Source organism: Pelodiscus sinensis, chromosome 2 (genome assembly GCF_052426305.1).
Source record: "Pelodiscus sinensis isolate ZL-2025 chromosome 2, ASM5242630v1, whole genome shotgun sequence".
NCBI classification, from domain to species: domain Eukaryota; kingdom Metazoa; phylum Chordata; order Testudines; family Trionychidae; genus Pelodiscus; species Pelodiscus sinensis.
The window spans coordinates 132,844,970-132,872,221 of record NC_143053.1 but is presented as its reverse complement, the minus strand read 5'-3'; the positions used below and the strand labels follow the sequence as shown (position 1 = coordinate 132,872,221).

Genomic DNA, 27,252 nt, shown 5'->3' with positions numbered 1-27,252 from the left:
TGAAGATGCTCTCAGGGATACCAAGAAGTATTCCCAAAAATGTTCTTGTCTTAGACTAAATTATTAGGTGCACATAAAATAACTGAAGGGTTGCCAACTCTTGTGATTTAATTACAGTAATTGGTGTTCTTCTTAAAGTCCTAACTTGCTTATGAGACAGAAAAATAAGTTTCTAGCCTCATGGTTGAAGAGGAAAAGCTTTAAAAAGTAACCAAAGTACACTATAAAGTCTCAAAAAATCAAAAGACAGATATAGATAGAAACCAAAACTGATATTTGAAAAACGCCTCCTGACTTTTATATCTAACACATGTTGTTGGGGGACCTGACTCATGATTTTTAAGCACTTAGTGCTGGCAATCTTGTAATTATTAGATAAATACTATGTAACTTAGCTGTATGGTGGGGGGAGGGGATTCTAAATTACCCTTGTCATTAGGGTTGACAGGTGTCTGGTATTCAACCAGACAGTACAATTTTTGGCCTCTCTGTCCGGTAAAAAAATTCAGAAAATACCAGACATGTGCAATGTCCTGTATTTTCTGGTTTTCCAGCTGGGTGCCTGACGGAAGCCTGGAGGGGGCAGAGGGAGTGGCTGGGAGGCGGGGCGTGATCAGCGTTGGGAGCCTGTGGTTGCGTCTGACATAGGAGTGACGCTTTGGGGAGGAGGAGAAGCCCTGTCTATGCTCCTGAGCGCTGTTCAAGCACGTTGTGGAGTCGTATCCGGACTCACTCATGCTTCGCTGGGACCATGTGTGGGTCAGGCAGCGCCCTGGGATCTGCATGTGCCCAGGTCAGTCCCGCTTCCCCCGCTCTCTTCCCTCCCCCCCGCCCCCGATCTCCCCCAGCCAGCCCTGCTCCTCTCGCGGCTGGTCTCTTCCCTCTTCCTCACCTCCAATCAAGTGTGTCCGGTATTTTTTCTGAAGCTACCTGGTAACCCTACTTGTCATAATTATTTATTTTGCTTCATTTGTAGTGAGCTATCCATGTGCAAGGCTCTTAACTATGCATGCAAGGCTCTTAACTATGCATTTATAATGAAGTAAATGCAAAAATGAATATATATATATATATAAAAAACTCTAAAATATCTAGTCATATGTTATTAACCATGTCTAGCAAAAGAAATGTAGTTAACATATATCATGCTCTACCTAACATTTCACATTTTATATTATCAAGGCACTGTTCAGGCATTGTCAAAGTTTCATTATACCCCAAGCCTGTGTCTACATTGGCAAGATTTTGCGCAATAGCAGGTGCTTTTGAGCAAAATCTTGCCGCCTGTCTACACTGGCCGCGAGTATATGCGCAAGAACACTGACTTTGTAATGTACAAAATCAGTGGTTCTTGTGTAAATACTCTGACGCTCCCACTCAGGGATAAGCCCTCTTGCGCAAGTATTCTTGCGCAAGAGGACCAGTGTAGACAGCAATGTTAATTTTTTGCGCAAGAAAGCCTGATGGCTAAAATGGCCATTGGAGCTTTCTTGCACAAGAGAGCGTCTACACTGGCACGAATGCTTTTGCGCAAAAGTAAATCTTTTGCACAAAGGCACATGCTAATATAGACGCTCTCTCGAGCAAATACTTTTAACGGAAAAACTTTTCCGTTAAAAGTATTTGTGCAAAATCATGCCAGTGTAGATGCAGCCCAAGTGAGGTAGATAAGCAATTACAACTTTCACTTTTTACAGATGGGGTAAACGGGCACAGTTGAATGCGCAGAGTATGTAGAATGTCAGTGGCAGAGCAAAGATTACAAGTTAGAAATCTCCTGTTTTCCAGCTTCATATGCAATTCATCAGACCAGAATGCTTCTCTAGATCTGTAATGGGAATTTAAATCTGCTGCTGTTGAATACATAGTAAGATTCCTTTTGAATTCAATGGTGAAAGATGAAGCCTATATACTTTAAAAACAACTTACAAAATATCATTTTCTCCCTTACGATTTTCTTCAAGTTTAATGTACAAACATTACTTCCTGCTATCTAAAGGACCTAATCCTGCCAGAGGTTGAGCTCTCCCATCTATCTTTGTAGCCAGACTGCAGGGTGCTCAGTACTCAATAGAATCAGGCCCCCAAAGCAGCAACACTGTTACCCCTGTTAAAAGTTAAAAATAAACTTTACTAAAAAGGCAGAGTCATATGGAGAGGCACTGAATTATTGCCTCTTTGTTACTGCCCCACATTCTCTTTCCTGCAAGTTGCTTTGCCTCTGCTCCAGTGAAGAAAGAATGATCATTTCACCAAATGTGCCCCATCAGTTTTCTCCACTACTATGGCAAAAGTCATTATAGACTTGTGGGTGCTTGTATAAAACAGACTCATGCAGCAGACAACTCATTCTACTTCAAAACTTCCCATTTCTCCCTCTGGATTTCTTATGGACCATAAGCCAATCAAAGCAAAAATACGGACGTGCTTTATATTCTAATACACTGCCAGAACAATGTGTTCCAAAACTGTACAGAGTAGTTGATGCTTAATGAGGTGCATATCTGCTTTTAGCTATTCATATTTAATGAACTGACTTGATAGGAAAGAACATATTTCTGTATGCAGCACACACACCCCCAATCCATTTCCACATTTGCAGCTCAATTTAAAACTATGTGCTCACTTATTTTCTGCTTTAAAAAACAACATACCAGCCCTTTCAGCCAGAAAGGGAATAACCTTGCCAAAACTGTCTGTTTGAATGTCTGGGTACCTTGGTATTAACAAATACAATTACCTTAGTTATTTATAAACTGATTCGGCACTTACCCTCTTTAAAAGAAATGGCAAGACTAGAAACATTTCCAAAATAGTCTGCAGCAGCCAACTGGTTACCTCTGTGTTCTCACTTTACAAATCCACTGAGGCACCAGCACACAAAATGAAAACTTAAAAAAAAAAACCACCCCAAAACAAAACTCAGCTGAAACAAACCCCCCTACCTTTGAGGCTTTTTCTCCCTTCAGTTTTTGTCCATTGTGAAAGGCTGCATCTTTAGTTGTTGCAACTATGCATGCATACACTGACCATTGACACACAAAACAGGGCTTTCTTCGGCTCACTGGTATTTCAAGTCATTCATGTGATATCTTTGGCTAGGCTTGGTTAATTCATTCCTGCTGCTACTCAACAGGAAGTCATGCCTAGCAAGGATTGGCTCCACAGGAATCACTTCAGATACTCCCCTGACCAACAGTATATGAGGGCTAATCTCACTTTATGAATATCAAGAATGCAAATATGTTTCAAAGCCAGTGGACTCCTAGATTTTCAGAGAGGAACTGTGCAAAATGCAACAGGGACACAGGCATTTAGGCAGGGACTTAGAACCTTTAAAAGTTTTCCTGGAGTACATATTGTGTGCTCCCACTGTGCTTCTGAGCATTATAGCTATTTATCATGGGCCATGCATATTATCTTGGTGCCATTACCATGACAACATGGTAAACAGGATTTGAATTTCTATCTAGAGATCTGGGGGTTGGTTTACTGGCTTTTTTGTTTGATTGTTGTTGGTTTTTTTTTTTTTTTTTTTGAGGTAGGAGAATAGTTTCTCAAAAAGTAATTTTTTGATGCACACACAATAAAATACATACATAACTGGCATAGCACACAAAAATAAAAAACAACATTGGCTTGATGTTTATAAAGGCAAGCATTGCACATACATGACCTGCATGTGTGATTGCCCAAATACACTTCATATACAGAAAATATATTGATAACATTATCAGAAAATTTAATAAACAAATATTGTAAAATGTATTCCACAAGGCATTTTCAAATAGTACACAACAATAAAGTGCGCTACTACTAACAAGGTTCAAGAAAACTGATTTACTCACATAATGAACTGCAGTTGGTACTTAGACACATAACATATGGCTTGTCACCCCACAAAGCGCTTGTGCATGGTTGTATAATCTGGATAGCATGCTGTTTGCGGTCCCTCCCCACTTGAAAAATGTTTTTCATATGATAATTCTAAAACAGATTTTGGTATCTGAAAAATATTCCCAACAATATTGGACTGACTTTCTCTATATAGAGCAATTTGATTACTTGGCAGGTTGTGCTTGTTCATACTGTAAAACAGAGATAATCTACTGCCTGCCATGACTGAAATTTAGTTTTAAGTTATAGTATCACTATTATTTTTTTGTGTGCGCCATGAGTTTTAAAACTTCATTTCAGCTGAACTTTTTGGACTACAGTTGCTTCAAAAACATGCTCAAAATGAAACCTAATACTCCTCAAAAAGGACCTAAAATAAACTCCAATCATCAACAGAAATCAATAAACCTTGATAACTGCAAAGACAGAGTATGTTTGTCTGGGAGCCTGACTTCCAGCACATTCTGGAAAGAAGACTGGATTACTTCAACATCTCAAGGCAGCTATTATTCAGAGGTATGGACACTCATCAGCTTTTGTGGCTGCATAAGAAGGGAGCAAGCTTGTTGGGAGACTATGCAAGGGATGGGCACCTGTGCAGCACAGATGCCACTGGATATATTGTCTGGTCCTACAAAATATGGACTACAACAGCAGCCTCAGATCTGTACTGTTGCCACTCAACACCAAGAAGAGTCCTCTACCTCCTCTCCTGAGGACTCTTGTTCCTTGAATAATCAGCAGAAGATACAGCAGGACATACTTCGCAGACCTTGAACAGGAATTGATTTTGACACAATAAAATTCTGCAAAACTCAAGGTGTGAAAATGAAGGTAGCTGAATTCAGCAGCATGTTAGCTGGGCAGGATGCCATGCCTAATCATGACTTTCCCAAGAACAATAAAGCCATATGAGTAAGTGGATGATTTTGAAAGAATAAATAGCTGAATACATGGTTGATGTATTTTTGCTAAAAGATATGCACCTGGCTGCATTTTAGGAAAACTGCTGACTTATCCTTCAAGGAAGTGAGCTTACCCAAATATTGTGGAATTTTACCAAGACCTACACTTATTCCAACTGCAATTCTTCTAGTGTAAGGACAGAGCTTTTAGAATCTGTTATGAGCAACAATATCATCAGAACATCTATATCTCTTGAAAGATTTCAGAGGTCGCCAGAGTGAAATAAAGATCCACCCAGATAGCATAAACTCATGAAAAGATGAGTACATTTCAGAGTAGCTATGTAACATAGGTGGGCCTTTAGGCTACATTCAGGTTTGGTTCCCTAACCAGAACATAACCCAGATGACATTCTTGATTTAATTTCAATAGGAAGGAAAACAATGAAGAAGAACAAGGAATCTGTCACAGCTCCCAACCAAACTGTAACTCTGACTTTTCCCAGTCTTCAAGTATCCCTCTCAGGTCTTAGGCTGTCAGCTAAAGGTGGAATCACACAATTCTCCCACTCTCAAACCTGGCTTTAGTGTAATCCCCTGGTATTAACTGTGATTACCTCAGCACACCTAATACATTCAGTGCCTGTGTTATGTTCCCTCTTAGAGCAATGGCCAGTAATGTCCAGTAACTAATAGCACTGGTAACGCACATTATTACTTAATGAGAATAAAAAAGATCTTAAAACATTAAATAGACCAGGGCTACTCAACATGCGGCCCGCAGCCCATTTGTTTGCGGCCCATGGCACAGTTTGGATTTACGCAGGGCTCAACATGTAGCCCATGGGTGGGAGCCAAAACAAAAAAGTAGTCAGTATAATGGTCTTCTGTTGATATGCATTTTAGTAGTTATGTGCCTGGACTGTCATTGCTCATTAAAAGTGCTGTCATAGGTGCGGCCCTGAAACAGACTGTATACACATGTCTAGCTTACCATGTCTCCATCCATTTTCTACACAGGAATACTGGTAGGTCTAACCTCAGGTTCATCTCCTCAGGGCACATCTAGACAACAACTGGCTTCTGAAAGAAGATATGCAAATTAGTACCTAATTTGCATATCTTTTTCCAATCCCCTTTTCAAAAGAAGTCTTTCTTTAAAAAAAAAAAAAAAAGCAGTCTAGATGGGGTTTTTTGCGCAACCCCCCCCCTTTTCTAAAGAACCTTATTCCTCAAAAAAACTTCTTTTGGAAGCCGAGGGTAGTCTAGACATGCCCTCAGTCTCCTTTCATAATTCAGGGTTACTACTTGCCTTTATCTGTAATGTTGGCATACTTCTTACCCACAGCTTTTCTGCTGCTCCTCAAAACCCTATGTCTGCAAATCTGTCTAGCATGACCTCTGAAATGTTGCCCATATATGTCATTGTCTCAGGTCCCCCTCTTCTGGAATCACATGAATTCTTACCTTAACTAGTGCGAGGGACTGCAAGATTATTAATGTGATCAATGTGTTACACCTTTAGAAAAAAAGCTCGCATTTTAATATCCCGAGAATATGGTACGGCCAAATTTAATAGTTAGGAGTGAAATCATCACAAGGAGGGACAAACAGACAACCAAATCAACATGGATAATGTTCAAAAGGATGAACAGTACTCTAAATTGCACCGAGGTCAAGAACGAGGGAGAATGACCCTCAATTAGCAGATAATATTAATTAAATCACACAGCCTAGATTAGCTTCCATGCTATGCCTACAGCAGAACCCAGACTGAAAATATGAACACAGATACATTGATTGTTTAAAGGTCACTCAAAAACATATGAATGGGACTCTATTCTTCCATCTATGGCTGGAAGAACCACAGGACGAAAGGTTATGCACTCCAAGTGCTCCCTTTAGGGAGTAGCTCTAATTAGAGCAGATTCTTCTCTGATATGTAAACACGTAGTGGTTTGCTGAATCTGTTGGATTGTTCTTGCCTATTTCTGAAATGTTTGATAAAAATCAATGTCTTAATCAATTACAACTCCGGTAATTTCAGATGATCAAATTTCATGTCTAATTAACAAACTTGAATGTACAGTACACAATAAGAAGTATTGCCCATTGACATTTTTTGTTTTTCAAAGCTTTGAATTTTATCTTCCATCTGTCTCATCTTTTTCTAACTTATCCAAATATATGTTTACTGTACTGAAGCTCCTATATCTAGTGCCCCCTGAAAATATTACAGCGTCTCTTACTAATTCATCAAAAGGAGAACAAGCGGTTTAGGAATATTTCTCTCCTTTTTATCATCACCTCTCTGTTTCTCTCCTGTGCCTCTCTCCATAAGGATGTACTGTCTCAAAAGGCAGCAAAAGTAGCTTTAGTTTATACCATCATTCTTTAAAAAGTGAAAATCTAGCATTCCAGATCCCTTTTGCTTCTTTATTTGCATATCTAGAGTAAAAAGTAGGAGGAGAACCAATACATAGTTATTAAATGACAAGGACAGGTAGTCACTAAGCTCTTGCTTTCTTCCAACCCTTGCTTCTCTGCTAACAGCAGCTAATCTAAATAGTTCATGCAGTTAAATCCACCCTTCAGACTATGCAGTCTGAATCATATACATGTCATCAGCTGAATAGTAATACAAGCTCAAGGCTAAATTTTCTTTTAGCCAAGCTGTCATGGAGGTACACAAACTGATATACTTTTCTCAGACAATATAAATCATGAAGTTGGTGTGTATGCACACATAAAGGACCTGAATCTGAAGAAATAAAACTGGCAGTTTTTAGGGAGTGGTTGTCTTCAGAAAATTCCTACGTATAACTTTAAAAATGTCAAGTGAGGTGAAAATCCACTAAATTGAACTGAATTATATCAGGATTAAACTTGGTTAATTGGGCGTGATCCTAATCTTATAACAGTTTAAATGAGGATCAACTACAGTAGCTTCACTGAAGTGGGAAAGGGGTAGGTTTAGAAGTGGGAAGGGGGTAAGTTTAGAAGATAAAATAAAAAAAGAACATGTTAAAAATCACGTAGAAAAGTTAGATGTCTGCAAGTCACCAGAGCCTGATGAAATGCATCCCAAAATATTCAAGGAGCTGATTAGAGGAGGTATCTGAGCCTTTAGCTATCACCTCTGAAAAATCATGGAAGATGGGAGAGATTCCAGAAGACTGGAAAAGGGCAAACTTAGTGCCCATCTATAAAAAGGGAAATAAGAACAATCCAGGGAAATATAGACCAGTCAGTTTAACTTAAGTGCCAGGAAAGATAATGGAGCAAGTAATTAAGGAATTCATCTGCAAACATCTGGAAGATAAGAAGATGATAGGAAACAGCCAACATGGATTTGTAAAGAACAAATTATGTTAAACCAATCTGATAGCTTTCTTTGATAGGATAATGAGTCTTGTGGATAAGGGAGAAACTGTGGACGTGGTATACCTAGACTTTAGTAAGGCATTTGATATGGTCTTGCTTGATATTCTTATCAATAAACTAAGCAAACACAATTTAGAAGGGGCTACTATAAGGTGGGTGCATAACAGGCTGGATAACCGTTCTCAGAGAGTAGTTATTAACAGTACACAATCCTGCTGGAAAGGCATAACAAGTGGAGTTCCACAGGGGTCTGTTTTGGGACCGGTTCTGTTCAATATATTCAGCAACGATTTAGATACTGGCATAGAGAGTACACTTATTAAGTTTGCAGATTATATGAAGCTGGGAGGGGTTGCAAGTGCTTTGGAGGATAGGGTAATAATTCAAAATGATCTGGACAAACTGGAGAAATGGTCTGAGGTAAATAGGATGAAGTTTAATAAAGACAAATGCAAAGTACTCCACTTAGGAAGGAACAATCAGTTTCACACACACAAAATGGGAAGCAACTGTCTAGGAAGAAGTACTGCAGAAAGAGATCTAGGGGTCATAGTGGACCACAAGCTAAACATGAGTCAATAGTGTGACGCTATTGCAAAAAAACCAAACATGATTCTGGGATGCATTAATAGAAGTGTTGTGAGCAAGACCTGAGAAGTCATTCTTCCGCTCTACTCTGCACTGATTAGGCCTCAATTGGAGTATTGTGTCCAGTTCTGGGCACCACATTTCAAGAAAGATGTGGAGAAATTGGAGAGCAATAAGAATGATTAAAGGTCTAGAGAACATGACCTATGAAGGAAGACTGAAAGAATTGGGCTTGTTTAGTTTGGAAAGGAGAAGACTGAAAGGGGACATGATAGCAGTTTTCAGGTATCTAAAAGGGTGTCACAAGGAGGAGGAAGAAAAATTGTTCCTCTTACCCTCTGAGGATAGGACAAGAAGCAATGGGCTTAAACTGCAGCAAGGGAGGTTTAGGCTGGACATTAGAAAAAGCTTCCTAGCTGTCAGGGTGGCAAAACACTGGAATAAGTTGCCTAAGGAGGTTGTGGAATCTTCATCTCTGGAGATATTTAAGAGCAGGTTAGACAGACATCCATCAGGGATGGTCTAGATGGTTCTGGGTCCTGCCATGAGGGCAGGGGACTGGACTCAATGACCTCTCAAGGTCCCTTCCAGTTCTCGTGTTCTATGTTTTATGATGTACAAGCAATATAAGTGACAAGCCCAACACTGCTAATTCCACAGATGTTTGCACCACTACATGCTAAGTAGAGCTGAGAGAAAGTAAGACCAAAATAATTCCTTATATCATTTTGAGGTTTCCAATCTCAGGAACTATAAATAATAAAAGCCCTACTTTACAGTGACACATTAATCAACTTCCTTTTGTAAAAAAAAAAAAAAGAATCTTAAATTTAGCTTGCGCAATTTTACTCTTTCACGAAACTACTACTACAGGGGAAAAAAAGATTAATAAAAGCCAATATACAATGGGTTAAATTTAAAAACAGTAATTTCCTGACACTGATTTTGGAACCTTAAAATGAATGGAAAGTGCCACTGCCAGAAATTTTTGCTTGCCTGCCCTTCCCCTTTTTCATGAAATCTTGTAGGAATTCACTCTGCTGGTTTCAACTCCTTTCTTACTAACTAACCCTAAATTGCAATCTAGTTCTTTAACTAGGGCTTATTATTTGGCAAAGTTATCTTACATTGATTTAACTTAAATTTACAATCACAGCAAGGCAAGAAGAAAACCAGGGAATAAACTCTCTCTCTCCTCTTGTGAGGATTTTTAATTATAATAAATACATTAAAAGATTAGGATGGCAGCATATTTTACTAAATGTGAGCAGGATAGGGTAAGACTGATGGGTGTTGAGGACTGTGTAGGACGTAATATGATGCTGGATCAGAGGTACAGGTTGGGTCAGAGTAGTGGGAAGAGCCTTCAGGATGGAAGGAAAACAACTACTAACTTTGGAATTCCCACTCTTTCCCCCTAATTTATTTTCCCTCTCACCTTACCTCAGTGTCACTGACAGACTGAGGAGGGAGCACTACACACAAGGCCCTGTTGTTCCAAGACAGTGGTAGCAAGAGGGAAAGAAGGGGACTGCCGAGGATTCTCCCAATACCCAGCAGGAGCTGGAAGTAGAGAGTGTTTTGTACTCGCTTCCCTTGTGGCAATAGCACTAAGAGATGAAAAAGCCATGCTAGCAAAATGCAAGGATTATGCACTCATGCGATGCAAGCAGCATAATACAATGAGACTCATCCTTGCACCATCCATTTGGGGTCCCCGTACTTTTGTTGGCATTGGGCAGAGCTTGCTCAGGGCTCCTGGTTGCAAGAAGATACAGTAGGGTCCCTCTTATTCCCAAGTGGCAATAGAAGAGGGGCTTGATCAGGTCTCTGTGGGTCCTTGCAGCAAAGGAGAGTAGTCCTAGGTGCATGAATACCTCCCTGAGCAGTGCTGTGCAGGCACTTGACTAAGTGGGCCCCAGTGGTCCAAGCCACTGGCGTATATGCCAAGCTGAGAGGTTTTTATGTGTACTCAGAGCCAGCATCAGGGCATTTCAGCATATAGGCAACTGGCCCCCCTAACAGGGCTGAACAATTTCCCCACAACACCCAGATATTACATGGGAAGCATCACAGAATGTCATTTGAAACCCGATAGTCTAGGTTAAAGTTTTCCCCTTAAAGAAAAACTTAAAGGATACTCAGAATCTTTAGTGGCATCTAATGAAATTCCTTGATGTTTTATAGTCCTGAAAAATCAGGGTTGTATTACAAAGTAGCGTATCTTTAGCTACAGTCTCCAAACTACACTGTGAAGGCTTAGCATTAGTTAAAGTCTTTGCTTGTTCCATTTTCAGCATTAGATAACCCACTATGATGGACAAATGAAAAGGAATTCTTTGACATTGTAGGATCAGGGCAACAACGTTAGATTAAATGACTCCTAAGACTCCAACTTTTTTATTTCCTAGAAGGACCCATATTCTAATGTTTTGATAGGCCTCATTATTGCTTTCTACTAGCCATGGCATATGTGGCAACTTGGCATAGTGAACATTAATTTTTTTTAAACTGATTGACAATTTTTCCTGTTTTAAGTACATAAGTGTCTCAGAACTACAACATAAAACCAAACATTACTTCACCTGGCATTTTGCAGAAATTGAAAGTTTGAGTGTCAGATAGTCAAAAAAATACAGCAAAGGAAAGCTCCCAAATTACTAGATTGCAAGTTGGAAATAAACAGTATTTCTTAAAATTAAATTGTACCAAGCAGAACAACAACAGCACAAACTGTGAAATCTACAAGTGACTTTATTTGACAATGTCCTGTCATAAAAGACTATTCCCATAAAATCCCCAAATGCACTGAGCACAATTCTGCTCTATCTTTTTTTATTAAAATGTCAGTACTGTAACTGATTTTTGTCCATTCTTTGGGTAGTTGCTTAAACATATTTCACTGTAGTAATTATTATACTTGTTGTATACCCCGCATGTGAAATAACCCGCTTCCCAAATAAATAAATGAATAAATAAACCAAACCAAACCAGGCACAAGAGTGGTAGAAGTCTGGAGATTTCTCCAGAACATGCCATGTTTTTTTGGAGTCAATTACACTCATGAAAGTGAGTCCAAAATGATATTATTATGATTATTATGATTTGCATAGGTATAAATTACCATACAAGATATGGAGCATTGGACCATAGGTACTTGCAACCAAGATAGATGCAGTTTTAAAACTTACCTTCTGCATATTTGGCTTGATACATCGAACGAAGAATGGATTAGAGGAACTTAATGTTGCCATTAAGCAGTGCAATGAGTCCTAAAACACAGGTAGAAAAAAAGTACTTTATAAGTTGATTTTTCTTAAATTCTATGCTTTATCTAGCTCAAAACTAAGCATTTAAGGTAGTTTCTAGAGCAACACCTAGTGATTCAGAATAGAAATTACAACCACAACCATACACTTTTTTTTTCCAGAACAAGAGTTGATCATGGGGATACACGAGAGGTGACATACTGCTCTATTGTTTGACATTTAGTTTAAAAGTAATGACAAGAGTTACTGATCAACATGAAGAAAGCTCTGTTTATAAAGAACCATCAACTTGAGAATCTAATTTTGTTGCTAAAAATACTATAGGAATTTTATTTAATGGAGAAGCATGCACTATAAAATACAGCTACACTTAGTAAAACACATATGAATGTCTTTGTTACAAATAAACTCTCAAAATGAATTTTGTTCATCGATCTTTTTAAACCTTGTTTCTGAAATTCTAATGTTTAACTTTTTAATGTTACATTTTAAAGAACTTTTGGAAGAATATCTAGGTTCTTCTGTGTACTTGTTGATCTAATCTTTCTTTCAAGTGTCTCTTCATCAAGAGAGGGAAAACAGTGAAATTGATGATATACAAAGCGCTTGCAAATGTACAAAACAGAAAAGCTGGGAAAAATGGGAGAAGGTGATACTATTTTTGCTAACTTCTTTCAGTAATAACAAACAACGAGTAGTCCCGTGGCACCTTATAGACTAACAAAAATAACAGAAACCAAGAGATGTAACAGCACAAAATACCTGTCAATTGTAGGACTGGTGCAAATAAGACTAATTAAGGGGGCTGGAAGTGTCCCATTCTTAGCTTTTGATGTAAAAATACAGTTGTTAAAGGCAGGGGAGACAGGCAAATCCTCACCTACTGATGTGGTCCTGTTTCCCCTTTCACAGCAGGCAGGACCAGAGGCGACACTGGAGGATGGATGTAAAGATATTTGCAGGGACATAAAACTGGTTTGACATTTCTGTTCAGGACCAGTCAGGTTCTGATGGTGCCAGAACTGGGGAGTTTGCCAGGCCAGGGGAAGTCAATGCTACTCCATTTGCTGCCGCGCCCCCATCCCTCCAGGCTCCAACTCTCGGCGGAACCTATCGCTGGGCTGCCAGCCACTGGGGCTCTGGTCCAGTAATATTCATTTTCCGGCTATGCTGGCTTGTCCCTCCCAAGTACTCTAACCCAGGAATACCCATAGGGTCCCCAAGGATGCTTCCTCTATAAGGCTGGCATATGAAGGTGCAGAGTTTTCAAGGTTGCCCTACTCTCCTTCAGGCATAGAATCAGTCTGTTTGGCAAAGAGCCCCGAGCCAATGAAGGGCAAGACACAAATGGTCTGCTGAACCTCCAGTGAGAGGCCAGAGACCTTTGGCCATGAACTCCTGTTCATCACAATGCCTATGGACACTGAGCAGATGGCAGAATCTGCTGAGACCAACAAGGTATTTAAGGAGGTTCTTGTTATAATTTTCCCCTCCTCAATCAGAGCCCCAAACTCAGAAGGAACTCTTTAAACATGGACAAACAGGTCCAAGAACTGAAGTTATAGCGGCTGAGTACCACTTGTTGATTGGAGAACCTAAGCTGGCACCCCCAGTAGAATAGACCTTACAGCCAAAGAGGTCCAGCATTTTCTCGCCTTTTGATTTTGGAGTGTGTCTCCTTAGCATTGGCAGCATCCGCAACAAATGTGCCCAGTCGTGAGTGAGTGTATAAGTACTCATAGCCTTTAGAGGGCACAAAGTGTTTTCTCTCCAATCCCCTTGTGGAGTTTGAAATTGTTTTCATCAGTGGCAATGACATCCAAGATGGCTCCTCTCAGAAGAGGATGGCAACAATCAGGTCTATTTCCTCCACAATTCCTAGGCCTGATGGAGGGTTTTTCCCCTAGCAGTACCAACAACTGTCCGTGTGGTGCACACACACTTACTTGGAATTGACATGAGCAATCCTCACAGAAGAATAATCACTTTCAGTAAAAAAAAAATGCATTGTTTAAACCCAAGGGATAAATAAACCCTGATATATAAACCCTGAGTAGAAGGGAATGAGAAAATCCAAAACACACATGTAGTGGGGGAGAGGGGGCAAGGGCTGTCTCCTCCATTCCTCAACTCTCCCCTTTAGTTCTCTGCTTGGCAATTAGTTAGGCAAAGGGAAACGGACCAGGTGTTTGGCTGCTGTGCACCTTGCCCTAGGTCTTTGCCTATTAAAACTGAGCCAGGGCTTACCTCTGGTTAGCTGTCCTGTCCTCTTTCCCCTTAGTAGAAAATTAGCAGTTTTGCCAATTACGGTGCTGTGGGGCTTACCAACTGCCTGTTTTAAGGGCTCAGGAAGGAATTTTGGCCCAAACCAACAAACTGGCATGCAATCCAGTGAGTTTTTCCACCTTTCTTGCAACCTTCTGGAAGCACAGTTGGTTTAGAAACAAGGATTCAAGATCCTATATTGCTGTTGAGCTACTAACTCATCACAACTTGCAGCTGCTGACCAGTCCCAGTAAAGACTAACCCGCAAGCTCCCAGAAGTAAATGAAACCCAGGATTGTGCAGGTGGACAGTGTGATTATAAGGAGGAAGGAACTTGATGTTCTTGCGCACTGAGGTTCTCCACATCCAGCATTATGGCTTCTGTCACTTCCTTCATAAGAGGGCAAGTGACAGAGGTAAAGAGGGCAGCAAAGGTTTCACAACTGAATTGAATCTGAGAGGTACACCAAGGAGGACCTACCTTACCATGACCTATACATACTCTGCCCTGGGACAGAAGGGGTTAAAATTCTGTGGGCAGAGGAAGACCCATCCCTCCAGCCAGACTGGGCATGCTCCAGGTGCTGGGGCAATATAAAAGGAAGCAGCTCAGCTCAGTCTGGGCTGGAAGCCAAAGAGGAAGGACTTGCTGCAGGAGCACCAGAAGTAACCTGGGAGACTGCATCAAGTCTCCAGAGACAGTGGAGCCTCAAAGGGAGACTGGTGCCATGGAACCTGGATGATGGTGGAAGTCTCCCACTGACCTAGTGCTGTCTATACTGGGGTTAGGTCAGTTTAACTGCATTGCTCAAGGGCGTGCATATTTCCCTGCCCCTGAGCAATGCAATTATACCAACCTAATTTTCTACTGTACACCAGGCCTAAGTGAAAGCGAAGGAACCAGTGACAGAAATAGAAACTAAGCAAGATGGGGAGAAAGACAGACAAAAATCTATGAAGTATGATGGGTCTAGCATATGGGAAAGAGGCCAGGAAGGAGGGGGAGAGAGAAGCAGAAGGCAGGTTAAAACAAGAACAAGTAAATGAATGGGAAGCAACAATTCTTTGTCATGTCAATTCAACTTTTTCACAAGGTAATGGAAGTTTTATACAGAAAGAGGCAACATTTTGGTACAAAAGATTTTCAACATTTTAAAGTTTCTACGGACATACACCCCCAGCCCAACCACTGGCATTTGGATTGACTACTGATTATTTATCATCTATCAGGTGCTGAGAGCGGGTGAAAGGACATATTAACGAACCTTGAACTGTAAGCTGACAGTGGGCTTCCGGTGTTTACTTCCGCATTTAAGGGTGTCTTGGTTGTTGCGACTTGAAGTGTGTTCAAACAGATCATAAATAAAATCAATTCTGAAAGAAAAATGTTTATGAAATATCCCAAGACTCCACAAAATTTACCACAGTAAAATCCAGAGCAAGCTTTGCTCTTTAAAGAAAAGTAACTCCTATTGCTTCTCCTTTAACTCTCAGTAACAATTAGCCACAGGACTTTCAAATGTATCATTTGTTCTGTGAGATCAAGGAATAATAGTCCAAATGCCACACACTACATTTTCGACATTCCCCCTTGGATAGGAATCTTGTCATCTTTATCACTTTTTACTTCATCATTATGCAACCAATAGACCGTAATATATTCTACATCAGAGTGAAGACCAACTAATATTTACTGTTTGCTTTTCACCAGCGTAGAAATAACTGTGTGTGGGAACTTAAGCTTCAGCTCTTAATTTTGGGTGTTATATGTATATTAACTGAGGACTATAGGAAGCCCCTAACACCACTTTGACAACATAACCGCTGACTTGACTAGAATTGTTCCTGATTGACATGGGTAACTGAGAAGACAATCAGACCCTATGGCTATAATTTTCCTATTGCATTTGTCTGCATATTTTGAGACACACACATATTACCTCAGGCATAACATGAAAACAGAACATATTAACTAGGGAATTCATTAAAAGGGAATTTCTGAAGCACCTGAGAATTAGGAGCAGCACAAGTCCCACCAACTTTCAACAGGACATATCCAATTAAATCCCTGGAAATCTCCCTGTGAATCGCTTACTATATTGCTGTTGTCTTTATTTGTGCTACTGTATAACCAAGGAACCCTCCTCCCAGACAAGGACCCCACAGAGGTAGGCATTGTACAAACAATGAACAGAAAGTCCACAGGCCTAGTCTTCAATTCCATGTGCACCAAAACTCCAAGAAAGTAGGGGTCATGAAAGTGCAAGAAATGCAACATCAGGCCTCATGAGACACACTTTAAAAAAAATTACATATATGTTTGGTAAAGCACCCAAAAAACATGAAGTATCATGGGCCAGATTCTAATACATTTACTCAGACTGAGTAGTACCTCTCTCCTCTAATAGACACACTACAATCACTAGAAATAAGATACTCTGACAAGGGAATCAGAATCTGGCCCAAAATGGTCAAGTGGTATTATATTTAGAACTGTTCAAAAGAGACATTTACTAAGTTCCTATCTCCTTGGCCACTTGTATAATGCTCACTTGTCCTCAGTAAATGTCCCATCCTATGCTATATGCATTGCTCTCAACTCTCATTGAAATCCAGACATGTGGTACCACCCAAGACCATTGCAGGATGCACCAACATACTTGCTTTCACGTAACAAGTTTAGGAGATCATCTCTGAAAGTATCTCTGTTTTTCTCTAAGATTCCTCTGACATCATACTGGACCTAGTAAAGAGCAGAACAGGCTCAAATAAAAAGTGCAGTCATTAAAGTAGCTCTCACAAAGGCAGTAGCATAAAGACCATTGAGGGAACAGAATCTTTCAGTTAATGTATAAGTGGCTGTGATTCTGACACACTATTTGGAAGCATTTTACCAAATGACAAAAAGAAAGTTACCTCACCGGCGTAGTGTTTCACTCCAAAGTTGTGAACAGCGACTCTTGGTTTCACATAAAAGGAATTGTTCTAATTTAAGGAAGAATAAAAACATTTAAGGAATTCAGTGGGGAAAGCAAATGAAATCCATGTAAAGGGCCAATTTGTTGTCAACCTAAATTTGTCCAAACTTGTCTTACATTGAACATCCTAAAAAGTCAATGCTCTAAGAACAATCAACCATTTCTATATTGGGGTATGTCTACACTGCCGAGTTTTTCTGGAAAAACTACATTTATGTCCACACTGCAATACAGAAAGCATATAGTATATAGAAAGTCAAAAGAACGCAGGATTTTTTCCAACAGTGGTAAACCTCTTTCTATGAGGAAGAAGCCTTTTTCCAAAAGAGCTCTTTCGAAAAAGGCGTGTGTGGATGGGGAAAAGGGATTTTTTCCAAAATAAGAAGCCGCCAGGAAAAAGTACAAGTGCCCTACTGGCCACTCCATCCATAGTACTCACACCTGAAATGCAAGAGAGCATCCAATCAATGTGGATGCTATCTTTTGAAAAAGCAGATCACTTTTTCAATGCACTTTGACTGTGTGGATGCTCTCCTTTGAAAGAAGTTTTTCTAGAAGAAAAGCGTCTTCTGAAAGAAGCCTGCAGTCTTGATGTAGGCTCGGTAATAAGATTTGTTAATCTGGAGCTGCTTCGAACACAGTAATGGGAGATTTATAGTACACTAAAAGACATTAGACTAACCATAAACCATTTGGCAAAGTGATCAGTGATCACACAGTGGATAAGAAGGATTTGTTTTAACTGGCTGCTGTGAGGTTAGATGGTTGTGAACACAGCATTATTCTTGTATCAAAGTATTTGTTGTGACCAAGTTGGTCCCAGGATATTAGAGACACAAGGTGGGTGTGTAATATCTTTTATTGGATCCACATCTGCTGGCAAGAGAAACAAATTTTTGAGCTTTTACTCGGGCACATCTTTCCAAGGTCTGAGTAAGAGCTCTGTGTAGCTTGAAAGCTCATCTCTCTTGCCAATAGAAGTTGGTCCAATAAAAGATATTACCTCCCCCATCTTCACTTAGCATTAAAGGGGCCCTTGTACTATAAAGGTAATAATCATCTAAATATGGAAGACAGACATTGTCAAATAATTGACAGTGGGCCAAATTCCAATCTGTTATATCATTGCAAATCTGGAATAACGCTGGAAAAGTAATAGAGTTACTCTGGATTTACATTGGTATAGTTGAGATTAGCATCTGGCCTATTTCACTACCTTTTCATAAATATACATGTGTGTATTTTAAGGTTTCTGTCTGTGTGTCCATTTGTTCAAGAACTTCTCCCAAAAGGTAAATTTGATGTGCAGCTTCTTCTTTTCCTAACTTCAAGAAAATTTTGGTTGTACCAGGACAACCAGAAGCCCCAGCTGTTTTCCATAACATGCAAAGGGAGGGTTACTGTTCCAAAGGACCTGATATGATAGTGGCCACTGGAGGCAATGAGCCTGCAGGGGAGAGCTATGCTGCAGAGTGTCCACTGAGGGCAACAGTACAAACAAAGGAGTAGCCAGCAGTGCTGGGGCTCTGCCATCTTGCCTACCAGCATACCAAGTAACTAGCCCCCTTGCTCCAAATCCTTTCACCCCTCCTAGCCCTTGGCCATAGTGTTGGGGGAAGAGGACCCTGGTGGCTGGAGAAGGGGGCTGGGAGGAGAAAAAAGGCCCTTGTTGGCCATTGGGGAGGGCTGGGGGAGGAAAGAAAAGGCCCGTGCAGGATGGGTCTCCACACCATGCTCCATTTTTCACCTCCCAACCCTCTCTCTTGCATCTCTACACCCCATCCATAATGCCCTGAGTCCTGCAACTCCCACACTGCCAGCCTGATGGACCTGGGCAGCACCAGGTAAGTCTACTAGTACTTATCTATGCATATGAAAGTTTCTACATCCACATAGGGTTGCCAGGTGTCTGGTATTGACCCGGACAGTCTGGTATTTTCAGCTCCTGTCCAGTAAAAAACTTCAGAAAATACCGGACACCTAAAATGTCCAGTATTTTCTGATTTTTTCCCAGCCAGGAGGCGAAAATACCAGACACCTGGCAACCCTACAAACACTCAGTGCCTGGCCCCCAACACTCCCAGCCCCCCAAAAGCATGCTTACTTGGTTCTGCAGGGGAGCTAAGGATACGTCTAGACTACATGCCTCTGTCACCAGAGGCATGTAGATGAGGCTACCAGACATAGGAAAATGAAGCGGCGATTTAAATAATCGCCGCTTCATTTAAATTTACATGGCTGCCGCGCTGAGCCGACAAACAGCTGATCAGCTGTTTGTCGGCTCAGCGCGGCAGCCATGTAAATTTAAATGAAGCGGCAATTATTTAAATCGCCGCTTCATTTTCCTATGCCTGGTAGCCTAATCTACATGCCTCTGGTGACAGAGACATGTAGTCTAGACGTACCCTAAGTTCTAAGAACACAAAATGGCTGCCAGCAAAAAAACCAAAGGGAAGCAATGCCTCCACTGGGTCTTAGTGCTCAACCACTCCCCTGTTCCTATTCTTATTCTGACTGCATTCACTCTGAAAGGGGCCATGCTGTTTTATTATTTATTTATTTATTGCTTAATAAGTCTCTTTTTTTTTTCTTCAACAAAATTTTTTTCCCGGTGTTTTTTTGGGGGGGAGAGGGGGTTCGGTATTTTTGGTTCAACCATCTGGCAACCCTACATCCAGATTGTGAATTTTCAGATAAAAAACTCCATCTTGCTTCCACTAAAGCAAATGACTTGGTCACTGATTTTACCAGAAATAGAATTATGCCTAATATGTATTGGAATATTACACATCCGAGCATATGAATCACAAACATCTGTAGAAACAAAAAACCTTACAAATGACACACAAAATAAATTAGAATACAACATACAGCATGTTGGGAGTGTAACTTTTCCAACAAGGTGGAGTCAGTTGCTTGAGGAAAATGGCTCTCTTCATTGATCAGTGCTAGCAGACCAAGTTTCTAGATCAGTAAAAATAAAGAGAACAAAGCTGAATTAATTCATACGGCATTTACGTGATCTTTCCAATAGCTTGGAAAGTTCTTGTATATGTGTGAAAATAGCCTTTAAGATACTGTCAAACAGAATGCATCAAGAGAACATAAATGAACCACTATACCATAAAATTCTCACAGGAAGTTATAACACTGTTAGAGAAAAGGAACATAAAGTAGGTAAAGATAAAACAATGGAGGAAAAAGCAGACACTGAAGTACTTTTTTAGTACAAAGTCATTGTTTAAGTGAAGGGGATTTATTTGCTTTGGGTGAGCCAATAGTTCAATTGGAGCTGTATTCTGAATCTCTAGAAATTGCCATGTGGTATTTGCACAAGTATTCTCAGCCTGAGGTTTGAGGAACACCTCAAAGTGGTACACCAAGCTGCTTCTGTCCGTGGTGAAACCAGTGTCTTTTTTAAGTCAGTTACTGATGATTGCCTCCTGATCTCAGGCTCTTTTAAGGTTCCCAGAATCTTTTAAAACCAGCTGAATACAAATGATAATAAACACCACCACATCTAATCTTTTATAAGTACTTTACACACATTGATTAATTCTCACAACACCCTTAGGAAGTGGGCAGCTGGTATAGTTCTACTGTATGGGATGCTGAGTTTAAGTAGCCTGTCCTGTGCCCCAGAGTCACTATTGAGCGGGGACAGAAAATAATGAGTTACTGATTCCAAGGAAAGCACTTGAATAGATCACTTGAATCACCTTTCTCTAGACCCAATCAAAACCATATGCATTCATACATATCAACACTCCTTGAAACTGTTTCATGCCGTTCCATGTTCTGTGGGGTGTAGGGCTTTTTGTTTTTTGTTTTTGCTTTTGGTATTTGTTAAATCATAATCAGTTTTATTGATGAAACAAATCTAGGGGAGAGGTGCTAATAAAAACACAGCAAGACAGAACTAAATTGAAAAAGTGACCTGGAGACACTGTGGCAGGGGGGAATATAGGCAATAAAAGAAGACTAGACACACCGAAAAGCAAAATTCTACATTTAGGAAAAGAAATTTAAGATCATATACTGCTTTAAAACTCCTGCTCACTCAAATAATGAAAACACCTTGGCTATATCTAGACTGGCATGATTTTCTGCAAATGCTTTTAATGGAAAAGTTTTCCGTTAAAAGCATTTGCAGAAAAGAGCGTCTAGATTGGCACGGATGCTTTTGAGCAAAAGCGTTTTTGCGGAAAAGCGTCCGTGCCAATCTAGATGCGCTTTTCCGCAACTGCTTTTGTGGAAAAACTTGCCAGTCTAGACACAGCCCTTGAGAATATAGTCATTTATCCAGACATCCCACAATATCAAATATTTTATTACCTTTTCAATAAGGTCCAGGCACTCTCCGTTGTCTGTCCAGTCAATATCTTCCCAAACTAGTCCTTCTCTAGTATAAAGAAAGAGGGGGCATTTTATTCTTAATTACAAACATGTTCAGGGTATATTTTTGCTATGCCAAGTAAAATTAAAATCAATTGGTTTCTAAAATGATATTCAGCTATAGGCCTGGATTTTTAAAAGGTGCTCATGGGACTAGGGCACATGAATTTCATAGATTAGAGTATTTCTCTTCCCTAGGCACCTTTCAAACTCCAGCTTTAATTCTTACCTGCTATATTCCAGTTGCTCCAAGGAAAAAATGTGCTTGTTGAAATATTCCTGAAGCTTTTCATTTGCATAGTTAATATTGAACTGCTCAAAACGATTAACCTAAAAGACCAGACATTTAAAAGTAAATACTTCAAAAAACATTTGTTTTGTAAAGGATAAACTGATTTGTTTTGAGTCATAAAACATTTGATAATCCAGTTCCAGAGAAATTATGTGGAATTGTTGAACAATGGCATAGATACAAATTAAAGAATTAATTCTCAGCAATTTTTTGGAACATACCTCAAAGTTTTCAAATCCAAATATATCTAGAATTCCGATGGACTTGAAATCTTCTTTGCCTCTGATCCTGCTGTTGATTTTTTTAATAACCCATGCAAAACACTGGGAGTAAAGTGCCATTGCCACAGAATCTCTGCTATCCACCGCCTGCATTAGATAGGTAATACACAGCATAATAACTTACTTAGAAATCACATTTTACCAGTGTCCTTTATACAGCGTCCTTTCCACAGTGCAGTGAAGAATACCATACAGTTTCATATTTTCATCAAATTGATTACGATTAAATCACTAACTGTGATCCACTGTGAGTTATAATTCAGTATTTGTATTAAATTTAAAAATAAGCTAAGGTTTCAAAGTCAAACATTCAAAAATTACAAAATAATGCAATTAAGAGTACCTGTGCTACCTAAATTTGGCTCCTTTATATTTAACATATTTAGGAATGTACACTTTTCCCTAATCTCATTCTCAGAAATCACTGAATCATATTTTGCTGAAACTTTCCAGAATAAACTGAGCATGGATAGGCATCTTGCTTGGGAAATTTTAATCCAAATGGTTCAGTCTGACAAAGTCATAGGCAACTAAAAACACGGTCGTTATACTGAAAAGTGTCATGTAACCTTAAAGGAAGGGTTTCCTGCTCTTCTATAGAGATCTATAAAATCATGAATGGTGTGGAAAAAATGAAAAGTGCGGAAAAAGTGAAAAGTGCTATTTAAGTGTTTTTCCACAGTTTCACAAACTAGTAGTTGCCCGATAAAATTAACAGGCAGCAAGTTTAATACAAATAAAGAGGAAGTACTTTTTCACACAATATGCAATTAATTATGGAACTCATTGCCATGGATGAAAATATATCTGCATTAAAAAAGAAGTAGGTCAGTTCATGGAGAATATCAATGGTCATTAGCCAGCATGGTCAGGAATGTAACCCCATGCTCAGATTTATCTGAGAAAGTGGATTTCTGCCCATGGAAGCTTATGCCCAAATAAATCTGTTAGGGCTCGTCTACACTGGCCCCTTTTCCGAAAGGGGCATGCTAATTTCACAGGTCGTAATAGGGAAATCTGCGGGGGATTTAAATATCCCCCGCGGCATTTAAATAAAAATGTCCACCGCTTTTTTCCGGCTTTTAGAAAAGCCGGAAAAGAGCGTCTACACTGGCCCCGATCCTCCGGAAAAAAGCCCTTTTCCGGAGGATCTCTTATTCCTACTTCAAAGCACCTTCATCTACTTCAAAGTAGGAATAAGAGATCCTCCGGAAAAGGGCTTTTTTCCGGAGGATTGGGGCCAGTGTAGACGCTCTTTTCCGGCATTTTTATTTTTTGCAGATACAGACTAATACGGCTACTCCCCCACCGATACTCCCTAACAAAGTATCTGACTAAAATTTTAACATCAGCTTCTTAGGGTTTGTCTACTTGGGGTTGTTGAAGAACATTAATCCCCACTGACCAAAGATGAGAATTAAAACTGGTTTAGTTAAAGCAAATTAAGTTCCTTTTAGGACACAGAATGAAGACCCCTTTCATTCAAATTTTGTTAATTCAGATTAATTTTTCTCAGTGCCCCTGAGCAGACAAGTCCTTATACATGCTTCAAGCTATCAGTTCATTGTAGTCCTTGACCTCAATGGAACACTATGCTGGTTTTACATCAGCTGGAGGTCCACCTCAATTGTTTTGTTAAAAATAAATCCAGAATGGTATATCTTTACCTGTTGTATGCTGAGAGGTGTTAAGATTTCTTCTCCCCTGAGTATCATTGATCTCTGTGTCAATACTTCAGTCAGTTGTGTTGAGTCCAGCCCAAGTAACTCTGCAGATCTACTCAGAGCTAGCAAAAAAGGAGGCAAAAATAAATACACACAGGTATGTGGAAAGACAATTCTCTCAACATTTTGTAACCTACTATAAGTACAAGCAGCCACATAGCTGCTTCTGACAGAAATTAGAAAAATATGAGTTGGATTCTCTACCATGCTGAAGTGCAAAGTGCTAGCAGAGGTGATGTATGTTCCTTCTACATCAGCCCCTTTCATCTCCAGCTTAAGAGAAGAGACTGTGGGTACCATTGATAGGGTGACTGTATTTCCCCAGGCCAAATATGGGACACCAAGAGAGGGGCTGCTGGTGCTTGGGGCTTCAGTCCTGAGGGGAGGGGCACACTCAGGGCTCCAGCCCCGTGTTGGGGGGGGGGGGAGAGCTGCCAGCATTCGGGGCTCCAGCCCCACAGGGTGGGGTGGGGGGAAAGGAGCCACCAGCATTTGGGGGTGCTTGGGGCTATAGCCCCAGAATAGATGACGAAAGGAGCCATTGGCAGTCGGGGCTGCAGCAGCTGAAACTTCAGGTGCTGGCAGTTCCTTCCTCCACTGCAGGGATGAAGTTCAACCATGCAACATGCTGGGTGGGGCGGGGAGAGGAGCGACTGGTGCTGGGACTTCAGTGGCTGAAGCCCTGAATTCTGGCTGCTCCTCTCTGCCCCCTGCTGAGGGGGAAATATGGAAAAATGTGCCCTTTAAAAAAAAAAGTTGGGATGCCGGGAACAGCCCTTAAGTAAAAACAGGACGGATGGTCACCCTAACCACTGAGCTCCACTCCTGTTCTAATTTCCACTGGAGGCCGGCAGCCCTTAATCAGGGAACCACACCTGGCTCCCATCAGCCACCCTTCACAGTTAAGTACATAAGAACAGCCATACCAAGTCAGACCAAAGGTCCACACAGCTCAGTATCCTGTCTCCTGACAGTGGCCAATGCCAGGTGCCCCAGAGGGAGTGAATGAAAAGGTGATCCATCCACTGTTGCCTATTTCCAGCTTCTAAGGACACCATCCCTGCCCATCCCGGCTAATTATGGGAACAAGTAAATAACACTTTCTTATTTACTTTCTCCAAGCTAGTCATGGTTTTATAGACCTTATCATATCCCCCTTTAGCCATCTCTTTTCCAAGCAGAGATGTCCCAGTTTTATTAAATTATTCTCATATGGCAGCCATTCCATATCCCTAATAATTTTTGTTGCCCTTTTCTGCACTATATTCAATGCGAAGACATCTTTTTTTATATGAGGCAACCACATCTGTACACAATATTCAAGATATGGGCATAGTGTGGGTTTATACAGAGGCAATAAGAGTCACAGTCTTATTCTGTATTCCTTTCTTAATGATTCCTTACTTTCTGTTTGCTTTATTGACTGCCGCTGCATATTGAGCGGATGTTTTCTGAAAACTATGTGCAATGACTTCAAAATCTCTCTCAAGTGGTAATAGCCAATTTAATTCCCATCATTTTATACATATACAGGCAGTCCCCGGGTTACGTACAAGATAGGGACTGTAGGTTTGTTCTTAAGTTGAATCTGTATGTAAGTCGGAACTGGCGTCCAGATTCAGACACTGCTGAAACTGACCGCCAGTTCTGACTTACATACAGAATCAACTTAAGAACCCCAGGCGTCCCCAAGTCAGCTGCTGCTGAAACTGATCAGCAGCTGATTCCAGGAAGCCCGGGGCAGAGCAACTCTGCCTCATGCTTCCTGTAGTCAGCGCTGGTCAGTTTCAGCAGAAGCTGACTTGGGGACGCCTGGGGCAGAGTAGCTGGGGTGCTGCCGGGTTGGTCCAGTAGCGCCCAGAGCGGGTGCTGCAGGACCAATCGGCAGCGCCCCAGCTGCTCTGCCCCAGAGTCCAAAACAAAAGCCTGGTCTGCTGGGGGGGGGGGGACACACTAGCTGCGCCCCCCCCCTCCCAGCAGACCAGGGACACGGGGAGCAGAGCCGCAGCGGCAGCGGGGTGCCGCGCCTCTGAGGCTTTGCTCTGGCAAAGCCTCAGAGGCGAGGGACCCCGCCGCGGCTGCGGCTTCAGTCTGGGTGCCTGTGGTCTGCTGGGGACGGTACCCAGCATACCACAGGCTCCCGGACTGAAGCCGCAGCCGCGGGGGGTCCCGCGCCTCTGAGGCTTTGCCAGAGCAAAGCCTCAGAGGCGCGGGGAACCGCCGCTGCTGCCGCTTCAGTCTGGGTGCCTGTGGTCTGCTGGGGACGGTCCCCAGCAGACCACAGGCACCCAGACTGAAGCGGCAGCAGCGGCGGTTCCCCGCGCCTCTGAGGCTTTGCTCTGGCAAAGCCTCAGAAGCGTGGGAACCCGCTCGGTGCCCCTGGTCTGCTGGAGATGGTCTCCAGCAGACCAGGGGCACCGGAGCAGCTTACGAACGGGGCTTTCTCGCCCCGACCTCTGGCGCGAGAAAGCCCCGTTCGTAAGTGCGGATCCGACATAAGTCGGATCCACGTAAGTCGGGGACTGCCTGTAATTGGCATTATGTTTTCCAAGGTGCATTGCTTTGTATTTATCAACATTAAAATTCATTTGCCATTTTGGTGCTCAGTCACCTAGTTTTCTGAACTCTTTTGAAGCTCTTCACAGTCGGCTTTGGACTTAACTATCTTGAGCAAGATTTTTATCATCTGCAAACTTTGCCACCTCACTGTTTACCCCTCTCTCCAGATCATCTATGAATATGCTGAATAGGGTACCACTAGTTACCCCTCTCCATTCTGAAAACTAACCATTTATTCCTACCCTTTGTTTCCTGTTTTTTAGCCAGTTATCAGTCCATGACAGGACCTTCCTTCTTATCCCATGACAGCTTACTTTACTTAAGAGCCTTTGGTGAAGGACTTGGTCAAAGGCTTTCTGGAAATCCACCTAAACTTTATCCACTGGAACCTCCCTGTCCACATACTTGTTTACCTCCTCCAAGAATGCTAGTTGATTGGTGAGGCATGATTTCCCTTTACAGAAAACATATTGGCTTTCCCTCCAACAAATTATGTTCATCTATGTGTCTGACAATTCTGTTCTTTACTATAGTTTCAACCAATTTGCTCAGTACTGAAGTCAGACTTACCATCTTGTAATTACCAAGATCATCTCTGAAGCCCTTTTAGAAAATTAGTGTCACATTAGCTATCCTCCAGGTCATTTGGAACAGAAGATGATTTAAAGGACAGGTTACAGACCACAAAGAGTAGTTCTGCAATTTCACATCTGAG

At 41.1% G+C, this 27,252-nt stretch overlaps 1 protein-coding gene across 1 annotated transcript in view; it reads right to left on the bottom strand.

Annotated features, from left to right (window-relative positions):
• MYO10 (myosin X) overlaps positions 1-27,252 on the bottom strand; it is a 151,282-nt gene that overhangs the window by 108,181 nt on the left and 15,849 nt on the right. The window contains exons 5-13 of the mRNA XM_006135809.5: positions 23,922-24,040; positions 22,195-22,341; positions 21,911-22,011; positions 21,622-21,688; positions 20,158-20,250; positions 17,225-17,293; positions 16,969-17,051; positions 15,574-15,682; positions 11,966-12,046 (exon numbers count right to left, since the gene is read on the bottom strand). Coding sequence (XP_006135871.3) covers positions 11,966-12,046; positions 15,574-15,682; positions 16,969-17,051; positions 17,225-17,293; positions 20,158-20,250; positions 21,622-21,688; positions 21,911-22,011; positions 22,195-22,341; positions 23,922-24,040 — 869 coding nt within the window. The remainder of the gene's footprint in view (positions 1-11,965; positions 12,047-15,573; positions 15,683-16,968; positions 17,052-17,224; positions 17,294-20,157; positions 20,251-21,621; positions 21,689-21,910; positions 22,012-22,194; positions 22,342-23,921; positions 24,041-27,252) is intronic.